Source organism: Terrapene carolina, unplaced genomic scaffold, assembly GCF_002925995.2.
Source record: "Terrapene carolina triunguis isolate 2854851 unplaced genomic scaffold, T_m_triunguis-2.0 Scaffold229, whole genome shotgun sequence".
Lineage (NCBI taxonomy): Eukaryota > Metazoa > Chordata > Testudines > Emydidae > Terrapene > Terrapene triunguis.
In genome coordinates this window covers 1,673,138-1,684,206 of record NW_020664580.1, presented here as the reverse complement: position 1 = coordinate 1,684,206, position 11,069 = coordinate 1,673,138, and the positions used below count along the sequence as shown (strand labels likewise).

Below are 11,069 nucleotides of genomic sequence, written 5' to 3'. Positions count from 1 at the left end.
GGCCCTGCCCGCACCCCCTCGCCCCCAGAGCCCAGCTGTGGGGCCCCCCAGCCCAGATACCTGCACCCCCCCTCCCCCCAAGAGCCCAGCCATGCTCCCCCTTGCCCAGACACCTGCTCCCTCCCCACCAGAGCCCAGGGATCCAGAGGGAGAAATAGCCTAATGCTCAGTCCCAGGCTTGCACGGAGTTTCCTGTGCACCACCCTCTCCTTCCCTCAGGGCATGCTGGGAACTATAGTTGCCAGGAATCCTCTAGCTCCCTCCCCCCAGCAGTGTCTTCTATGTGTGAGCTGGGCTCTGCTGGGTTCAGCAGTCCCTAGTGGCAGCTAGCAGCACTGCAGCCCATTTCTGTGGGGGAAAGGAAATTCTGCATGCACGTTAATTTCTGCAAAATTCTGCATTGCGCAGTGGCACAGAATTACCCCAGGAATACCACGGGTAACCTACAGATGATATAGTAGTCAAATGCCACATTTATACCTGTTCTCCTTGTGTCAAGGAAAAAAGTCCTTGCTGACACTTCTGTCACTGCAAGGAATGAACAGATGTCACAGGTGGGGCGCTGTGAAGTCTCAAAGGAAGAGGAATCTTTGCAGCTTTGAGGGAGACTAGCTTCATCATAAACAGGTTGCATGATGTTCTTAGTTTAGTAAATATTTTATTGAGCTAAGGTATAATTAACAGCAGCTTTCCTTTAAACAGTCTTTCAGCATTTCTATTATAAGGCAGTTTTAGGAGTTTACAACTATAAAATAAATTAACTTCAGCTTGAAATTTGGCAAAAACAGTAACTTAGCCTTGAAGCAAAATATGTTTGTTTTTAAAAAAATGTTTTATAGAGAAACAGATTCAGCTGCTAAGCAATAGAATTGCAAAAGAGTTCACTGGTTTTGAATTTTTTAAGATTTTGTAATGGAAAAATCATCTAACAGGTCAGCTGCCAAAAAAACATAGGTAGAACCACTAATGGCTACTGGATAGATTATCTACTTAAAAAAAAAAAAAAAATCAAAAGTACCATAAAATATTCCATTATAAACACAGCCAGTAAGAGATAGTCACAGCTAGAATATTCAAGAATTAACAAACAACTTCATACAGTCCAAAATACAAACAGAATTCTCATAATAAACTATACTCCACAACAACTGAGATTTAATCCATATGAGTCATCAGCATTTGATTTCCTAAAAGGTTTCCATTTGGCCTTGTTGGCATCCAACATATAAATCAAATGGCAAGTCATTTCATTTGTGTCTCTCCCATCGCTTTTATTCTATGTTTGTATAGCACCTATCACAGTGGGGTCTTGGTCTATGACTAGGGCCCCTAGATACAACAGTAATACAAATATTCAGCAACAGCCAGTTTACCAAGGAAAGTGTCCTTTTCCAAAACAAGGCCAGTCTGTATGAGCCTCACATAATGTGAGAGTTTGATAGGTAGGAAATAACTCCTTGAGGTAGGAAAAGGAAATAAGGCTTACCCCGCCCCCAGGTTTGTATATCAAGTAAAAAGACAGAAGGGTCTAAAGGAATGTTGCCTCCTCTGTAATATTTCACTCTATTTATACACCCAGCAGTGTACTAAATCATTTCTCTGTTTACAGTCCTGTCAGACATTTTTCAGTCTCCATGAATGTGCTCAAAACCAAGAGATATTCTATCAAATGCTTTATTAAATTCTAAATGTACCTACTATACTCCCTATATCAATTAATTTGGTAATTCTATAAAAAGAATACAATTAACATGTTTGTCTACCACGATTTGTTCTTTATAAGCCTAATCTGAATATCTTCCAATATCTTAAGTATGCAGAGGACACCTGCCTTGTTTCAAGAGATATACACCTCAAGAAAACTAAGGACAACCTAAATTAAAACATGGAAGCCATCACTGGCTATTGCAAGAAGTGAAGATTTAAGCGCAATGTGTCAAAGACAGTATCGTCAAGCTTCCTTCCCAACCACACCAATGAACTCAACATCTTCTTGTATGGAGAATGACTGGCACATGACTCTAAGTCAGTATATCTCGGAGTAATTCTAACTCACACACTTACCTAACAAGGACCACCTAATCAAGGAAGCTCAGAAGATAAAGAGCAGAAATGGTCTCCTAAATAAGCTTGTGGGCTCAACTTGGGGATCTAATGAGTAAACACTGCACAGCTTGGCACTAGTTCTCTGCTACTTAGCTGGAGAATACAGTGCTCTTGTACGGCTAAACTCTTCCCACACAAAGCTAGTTGTTGTACAACGGCAGCGGGCTGAGCGGGGCCAGCAGCCGGGACCAGCAGACGGAACCCCAGACTGGCAGCGCAGGTGGCAGACAGAACCCTAGACTGGCAGCCGCTCAGCCCGCTGCCGGTCTCGGGTTCGGTTCGCCGGCCACTGCCAGGTGGGGTCCCAGCTGCCGGTCCTGCTCAGCCTGCTGCCAGCCTCGGGTTCCGTTCATCCAGGCAGGCAGCAGGCTGAGCGGGCCGGCAGCCAGGACCCCGGCTGGCAGCAGAGTGCCACTAAAAATCAGCTCGCGTGCCGCCTTTGACACGCGTGCCGCAGGTTGCCGACCCCTGTGCTAGACGTTCTTCATTGCAAGGCCCGCGAGCCAGTGGCGGCTCCCATCGACCCTAAGTGCGGCTCCCTAAGTTCCCTCTGAGCTGCACGGCTGCACAGCAGGCTATAAATAGCTGTGCAGCAGCTCTAAAGGGCCATGCAGCAAAAACCTGGAGACGAGAGGTGGGTGGTGGGTGGGAACTGGGGAGGGGAGCAAGTTGGGACTTGCAGGGCTGCTGTGGGCCTCTCCCACAGCCCCAGAGCTCCCTGCTGCCGGCAGGGGGGAGAGAGGACCTCTTTCCCCTGTAGCTCCATGCTGCCTGTCGGTAGGGGGGAGAGAAAGCCCCTTCCCCTGGAGCTAACTGCTGCCGGCAGGGAGAGGGCTGGGAGGAGTCCTCTGGGCCCAGCCCTGGGGCAGCCTGCCTACACCCCAAACTCCTTATCCCCAGCCCCACTCCAGAGCCCACACCCCAGCCAGAGCCCACACACACACCCCCACATCCCAACCCTCTGCCTCAGCTCTGAGCCCCCTCCTGCACCCTGAACCCCTCATCTGCGGCCCCACCCCGCAGCCCTCACTCCCACATCCCAACCCTCTGCCTCAGCCCTGAGCCCCCCCCCCACACTGCAAACCCCTCATCCCCAGCTCCACCCTAGAGCCCTCACCCCTGCACCCCACCCTCTGCCCTACCCTGGGCCACCTCTCACCCCTCAGCCCCACCCTATGTGGCTCTCACATTTAAGGTTTTTTTACCAAAGTGGCCCCCACTTCAAAAATAGAGAAGAGCACCGTGCTAGAGTGTTCATACTTGCAGAGTTGCAATAATCCCACTTGGAGATCTTGAAGGCCAGAATCACAGTGATCAGTCCTGAATCCCACTTGTGACGGGGACTGGGAAACTGGCAGGGAGTAACTGTGTTTGCAAATGGTTCTTTGCTTGATTCTTGAGTAATTAATAGAAATCATCATATTGGGCAGTAGTTTCCAAGATCTGTTGGTCTAGAAGTAGCCAATTCTAAAAAAACCAAATCTATGGCATACATTACAAGTATGTCACTCTCTGTCTTCCTGATGATTCCCATTCAAGTGCTTGTTTTCTTGATGGTGGACTGGATATTGCTAGCCTCAGTATAAGGCATTCTCTTTGGCAGAATTGCCTAATGCAGGGTTACTTTCACCTTCCTCTCTAGCAGCTGGTATGGCTAGTGTTAACGGTGCAATTTCTGGATTAGATAATCACTGATATAAACCAGTATGGCAATTCTACTTTTCCTAATTGCAACTGAAGCTCTTGCACATTTTCCTCCCTAATGGAAAAATGTTGACACTTCATATACATGTAGCTCTCATGATAATGTGTAAATAGGACACTGCACACATTCCACATGGAATTCCTGGGATCTTCCAGGAGCCATTTTCTATATCATTTTTTGATTTTCATTTCAAGAAAACTGGCCTCTTGTTGGATTTGTTACCACCTTAACCCACCTATTAGCAGTCTCCTGATTACTGCTAGGTTAACATTAAAAAATGAAGTCTCTGTCCCGTCCCTCAGTTCACCAGTTAGCACCTTAACTCCCACTCAGAACAAATTCCATTTGTTTGGACACACTGTTTTATTCTGAAGCTAAATGCCCTCAGCTGGACACTCATTTATTTACACTGTAGCTTTCCAGACAAGCAGTAACCTCTAGACTGGTCAGTTCTTTGAACTGCTATTATTTTTACTGGCTCTTTAAATAACATTCCAGATAAAAAAAAAACTTTGAAATAATTTCAAAGTATTAATTTAATGATGTCAGTTCAAGTTTAACACACAATGGCATTCCTAGGACCGCAGAAGACAAAAATGACATAACATAAATCAAACATTAAGAATCTAATGTCTGCAGACTACATATTTTGACATCAGTATAAATAAAAAATTGGTGGCTCACATGAAAATCAAATTAATCTCTTAACATATATGGACTACCAAAAATCAATGGTGGGCCAAAAAAAGAAAATTGTCTTTTGGTAGCACATGATGTTATCAAATTAAATGTTCACCCAAATTAGATTTGGAACCAAACTCTGCATTTTTCCTTAACAGAAGGAAAATTCCACTCAAACAGGAAGCTCAGGGAATCAATTTCTACAAAAATGTATCTCTTTACAAAAATTTTGTCCTTGAGACTTCAAAGATAGCTCCCAATATAAGCCAAATAAAAGTCAATTGAATGTGGTCTTCTTGAGTCGACAAACCAGGTTCCCACTCCTCTGTTGTTCTTCATGATTTTCTCCAAGCAGCTTGAAATTAGCAAGACTCTGGTCAGTTTCACTCATCTATTTAGAACTCTACAGGCAATGTGAAACTTATCAGAATAACCTAAATTCCACATTGCTGCTTTCCCAAGTGATAACAAAGATAGGGATGATGCCCTGCAAAAGATCTGGGGGAAATACAAAAGATTTAGCCCACTAAAGAAGGTCTCATATTCAGCTGGTACCAGCACCTCCTTCATGCTGCCTTCTCGTTCTACAGAATGTAATTTTTTTTTTTAGTGAAAGCTAAGTCTCTAGATGTTATAATTCCAATACAGCCTCAAAATATGACCCAAGTGTAATAGATGCAGTGCCACCTGTCTGTTTGCAGAACTTAAAACTAAAGCTCTAAGGTATTATGAGCACCATTCAGTTACATGGGTGCTAATTCAGAGGCCAATGATAATACTTTAAATGCTAACATTATTAACTCTTTCATGGTTCAAAGTATATAAGAAAAGAGTGGGAAGATCATACTTTCAAGATCTGAAACATCTAATGTGCCAGTTCATTTTGGCACTACCCATGGGTTCACTTGGTATATACCATGACAGAAGTGGAGCTGATATGTAATAATCTATAATAATTTTATGAACATTGTATGTGACAGGTGAGTGAGGGAAGTTATTCTACATTGGATTATAAAACTTTCCTGTGTGAATGCACTGATCTAATTTACATTGGGGCTGTGGGGGAAGAACAGAGAAGCAACATAATGGCTTCCCAGATAAGAACATCTAGGTACACAGTGGAAAGACAATGGACACAAGCTGTTAGTTTAAAAGTTTGTCACCAACAAAATGCAAGCCTTGTTCTGCCAAGGCTGGAAACTAACAGGTCACCGGGCTAAAAAGTGACTTTGCCATTGAGAAGGAGTGTGATCAGAAGGACTTTACACAACTTTACAAGGAGTCTCTCCTTGAGTCTGGATGAGAAATGGTTTGGGAGTTTAGGGTCTGGAGGGCATACTCAGTTCCCTAGAGGTCTCAGAATAGTCTTCAGGAAATTAGACCAACCAAGGTCCCTGTGTGGAAAATGGTTAAATGACTGATAAACTAGGCTGCCTTATAGTTTTTAAGATACACACTACAGAGAAAACATTTGTTCTAAATAAATAAAATTTTGCTTTAAGGAAACTGCTTGGCCACTGATTACCACTGTCATTGCCCCAGAGGGTAACAGAATGTTCAAGTCTGAGCTTAACTCAGACCTGCAGAGATGATCGAGGTTGATACTCAGGGGACTAAAACTCAACACCCAGTCTGAGAGCAGAAGAATCACATGATTCCATCCTAAGTGAGAGGTGATGGCCAGAGGCCTGAGATATAAGGGGCTGGCCTCAGAGAGACCAAGAGAAGTCAGAGGCGCAGTTTGTCCAGGGACTGACAAACACCACCGTTTTTTTCTGCCTCCAGTCATGAAGGAGCCAAACCCAAAGAGCCTAGCAAAGCCCAGTGGGGATTTTAACACCCCTCCCCCAGGGAAAGCCAAGCAGGACATATGAGCTTCACCAAGGTCAAGTCAAGCCTGAAAAGCCCAACAGAGCCCACGAATGTATTCAGACTCTACTGAAAATAAGCCACACCCAGAGAACATGCATGACCATATTTTGAACATCGTACAATCTACTGTGAGTGGTGTCTTAAAGGACAGAGCTTACTGGGTGAAGCTTGTAAAAAATACATCACTTTCTTCTTTCCCCAAAATCTGACCCCTACCTAGATTCATTGAGAGTCAGTACTCTTGCAAAACTTATTGCACCCTCCCCATTGCCAGAAGCTAGGGATAGCTGAGGACCTGGACTTCTAGCCAGAGCATTTCCTGCTCATGAAGATCACTTGCACACCTCCCGCCTCCCAACAAGTAGTATTGGCCAATATAGCTACTGGATGTAGTGCTTTGACTAAAAGTTGTCTGGTAAATTTTTCAAACCCTGGATTAATGAGCTAGCAAAGACCTTGAGCACTAGACAAGTGATTAGCAAGGTCTCAAGAAGATGACAGGATTTGAATAGTTCAGAGAACTATCAAGTCTAGTCTAGACCTAAGCCTTAAATCAACCTAGCTACATCACTCAGGACTAAGATAAATTTCACTCCCTGAGCACCAGAGTTAGGTCAACCTAACCACTAGTATAGATGCAGCTAGGTTGACAGAAGAGTTCTTCCATCAACCCAGCTACCACCTCTCGGAGAGGCGGATTAACTACATCAACAGAAAAAAACCCTTCTGTGGATGAAGGAAGCTTCTACACTACAGCACTGCAGCTGTGCTGCTTTAGCGTCTGTAGCCTTACTGTCTCATTAAGAGAACTAGGTCTTGAAAGAAGCTGATTTACAAGTTATTTCAAGTTGCCAAGTTATGTGACTTCATAATTGTAGATAGAAATAAAAATAGTCTTCTGAAATGCAGAAAAGGGAATAAAAGATTTTTCCCTAGCAATTATTAAAAATGTGTATAAATGAAGGCAATAAAATGAAACATCCTGTCACCCATTTGTATATTTTGCATTTGTAAAATGTCAAAGTATAATAGTGGCTCAATACTAAGGCCTAGAGGGTAGGTCCTTTGATCATTACTCTCCCTTCAGTCTCAAAGTTCTGCTGAGACCTGGCTTAGCACAGTGCAAGAAAACTCTAGAGGAAAACATGAACAAAAAAAAAAAAAAAAGGATGTATGAACAGAGCAAGTCTCTGAGCCTGGTTCAACTGACTCGGGCTTGCGGGGCTAAAAACAACAGTGTAGATGTTCAGGCTCTGGTACCTGGGAAGGCTGTAGGGTGTCAGAGCCTGGGGTCCAGCCCACTGCTATTTCTAGCACCCAAGAGCCTGAGTTGACCTGGGCTCTGCACACCACCACGGGGTCTTTTGTTGCCGTGTAGACATACCCTGAAAGACCCAAACAAATTCACGCTGGGATCTGAGTGTCAAGCTGGGTTTTTCCCCCATTCTCTTGGATCACCACCACCAATAAAGCGTTTCTATTACCGCCGTCTCCCAGCCCCACTGTCTCCCGCCGCACCAGCGCAGCCCCAGTGCTCCGGCGAGCTGGCCTGGGCGGAGCTCAGCGAAGGAGCCCGTGGCTGCGCAGGGAGGACACGGACCCAGCTCAAGCGAAGAGCGCCGGAGACTTGTTTTGCTCAGGGGCCGGGCCGGGCCCGACTGGCCGCTCCCCGCTCTGGGGCCCGCAGGGAGCAAGGCTGGGCCCGCCGGGCTCGGGATGCCGCGGAGCCGGGCCGCCACCGCCCGCCTTCGCACTCGTAGCCGGCGGGAGGGTCAGAGCCGCCCCCACTCCTGGCTCGGCGGCATCGGCGCGGGGGTCGGGGAGTCACCCCGCTGGGAACCAGCCCCGTCCGAACGGCCCCTGCGCCATGTTGTTGAAAGGAGCCGACGGGGACCAACGGAGCCGCCCCGTTACTCACCCGCCGCCCCCGGCAGCAGCAGCGCCGCGGCCGCCAGCCAGAGGAAGGCCCAGGGCCGCGGAGGGGCCGTTAGCTCCATGGCGCCGCCCGCTCGCGCCGAGATTGAGCCTCGCGCCCCGGTCCCGAAACGCAGAGAGACCCGAGCCCCTCCGCCGCTTCCCCCCATTGGCTGCAGCGGCCCCGTCAGTCCCGCCCCCTTCCCTTTAAAGAAAGAACCAGTCGCCCCGAGACAGCTCAGGGCCGACGCCGTTATCCCGCCCTAGGGGCCGCAGCCCACCTGGTCGCTGTCAGGGCTGCTCCTGGCTAACAGCAGCCGCTCAATGGAGCCGTCCCTTCATCCCACCTTAATCTGGCCCAGTTAGCAGCTACACACCCAGCAAAAGAAACATCAGTGCTGCTGCCCTACCCCCTGGCTTGGAGTGGTTGCCATCATATACAGGGTTTACACTTTGGTTCAATGTCTCTCACACACACACACAAATTGTTCCCGCATGCTTAAAAAGAAATAATATTTATAAATTGTTATGCTGAAACTGACTCCCTCTCTTGGGACACAGAACGGGAGGCATTAAGGAAAGTGAAATCATCTACAGTTAGGGGTGCTTAAAGTGGTCTCCATTTACGGCTTTACAGTTTGAGTCAATGGCTCTCAGCACCCCCTAAAGCTGCACAAGTTGTTCCAATGCCACTGTCTACAGTGTTAAGAGAATTTGTGTTTTAACAGCTTATAAAAGCTATAACTTTTGAATTTCAGTGTAGATTGTCATTGAATAATGCCCCTCCATAATGTCCCACAACTATGAAAATTTAAATTGATAAAAAAAATCTGTAAAATGCTTAAAAATAAACAGCAATATTATCTGTTGAAATTATTTTAAAAAATAAAAAATGAATTCTGCCAAGTCTACTTTAGGGGCTTCCATTTGTGTTTTAATAGGGCCTCCAATACTGCTAAAGTTTCCTGTTCTAGTAGTTTGATTGTCTTATACAAGACTGTCAGGTCACCTCTCTGACTAGCAGCTTTAGGCTTTTCACATTTTCTATCAATATATGCCCTTTTGTCTTTTCCACCACTCCTTTTTACCCCTTTGTCTAAAGCTCTGTATTGCTTGTCTACGCATATGTATTAGCATTCATGAGTTTTTTCTTTACTCCAGTGAAACTCAGACAGACTTGGGAGCCGCTAGTGGCTCTTTAATGTGTCTCCTGCAGCTCTTTGCAACACATGATATTAAAACACTGTGATTTAATTATTAACCAATCTAAGTTATTAATCAATCAAGATGCTTTTACTATGTTACTAACCAATTGTAGAATACTTGGTCATTCATTTTGCGGTGAGAATAATATATATATAGTAAATGAAAGAATGAATTCACACTACTGTGGTTCTTTTGAGTAATGTTGATCGCTAATTTGGTTTCTGAACCACTGAGGTCTGAGTATCACTGCTTTACACTTCTCTTTTCCATTGATGCCCAAATAGCTTCACTAATCCGTTCTTCCCTTTTAGATTTTGTTGTTATTAGAGCTGCCTTTGCACTTTCTTGATAGCACTCTGATGTTTTCTTATTGAATATCAATGTGAAGAGTAGGATGCTGGTAAAAATATTCATTTCTCTTTGCGGAGACCTGCTGTCTTCTGTCTGCTTTCCTGCAGGTATCAGAGACAGAAGCTGGTGTGAGCCAGATTGATTTCTTGGTTTTCAGCAGCCCATCACTGATTGGCATGGCCAATCTCCCTGGAGCTGTAGAGTGGAGAATGTCCAGGAGTTTATGTTGCTTTTCCTGTATTATCTCAAGGGGGATATCCAAACTGTCAGTTATCCATTTAATCAAATCCTGGAAGACTTTGAATTCATGCCAAGGCCAGTGAAGGTAGGTTGACCACTTCATTGGGGAAGAAGAGAATATTGGAGCTGGCATTGCTGCACCTGCTCAGGAGAATGCTTTTCTTATCCTCTTTCTTTCTCTTGGCCTTTCAGCACATATGGATGGAGCTGAGTCATCTGAGGAGGCTGAATTTGCCTCTTCAGAGAAGGTGACTTGGCTCTGGAAACTGTTGAGACACCGGCTTTCTGGCAGGGCTGAACACTTCAAGGGGTCCAGCATGGTCAGGCAGTAGAGAGCATATGGGGGATATAAGAAGGAGAGCTCCCTACAATGACCTGAGGTTTTCCTAGCTCTCCTAAGTGATCTCTGGATTCCTTCCTGAATCCCATTGAGCTAGTGTGGGGCGAGGGGCGCAGCTGGAGAGAGGGAGCAGAAGAAGGGATGATTCCCTGCTGTGTTCAGGGGACCAAGAAGAGAAGAAATATACCTCCTACAAAGGAGGGACAAGACCTGTCAACAGTACCCTGCCAGGGATGTTTGGCATAGGGAACATTTCTCTGGCCAGGTGTGGAGGCTCTACAATAAGAATTTTGTAATGACCTCCCTGAGCCTTTCTAGTAATGTTGACTCTGGTTCCAGGCTCATTGACAGATCAGTTGGCAATTGCTTCATTGCTGAAAAGGTTGGTACCGACATCTTGGGTACCAAGGTAGTGATTAGTACTAAAGTGATGGCCACCAGATGGTATGGTCAGTGTGGAGGCACTGGGCATTGAGATACCTGGTGCCAAAGGGCCAATACCAGAGATGGTTTGGTCCTTGGATTTAGAAGAAACCATCAATGCTGATTTCCATTTCGGTATTGAGGTACCAGCAAGGGTCTTCTCTGATTGACGACAGAGCCCAGGGAGAGCTAGGTTGCCAGAGAAGGCAACTGGCATCTGGGTTAACATCT

General features: G+C 45.7%; 1 protein-coding gene across 1 annotated transcript in view; it reads right to left on the bottom strand.

Moving 5' to 3' along the window:
- RECK (reversion inducing cysteine rich protein with kazal motifs) overlaps window positions 1-8,430 on the bottom strand; it is a 137,002-nt gene extending 128,572 nt beyond the window's left edge. Inside the window, exon 1 of the mRNA XM_026656369.2 lies at window positions 8,283-8,430. Within this exon, the coding sequence (XP_026512154.1) occupies window positions 8,283-8,361 (79 nt within the window). The 5' untranslated portion in view covers window positions 8,362-8,430. The remainder of the gene's footprint in view (window positions 1-8,282) is intronic.
- Between the last annotated feature and the right edge of the window lie 2,639 nt (window positions 8,431-11,069).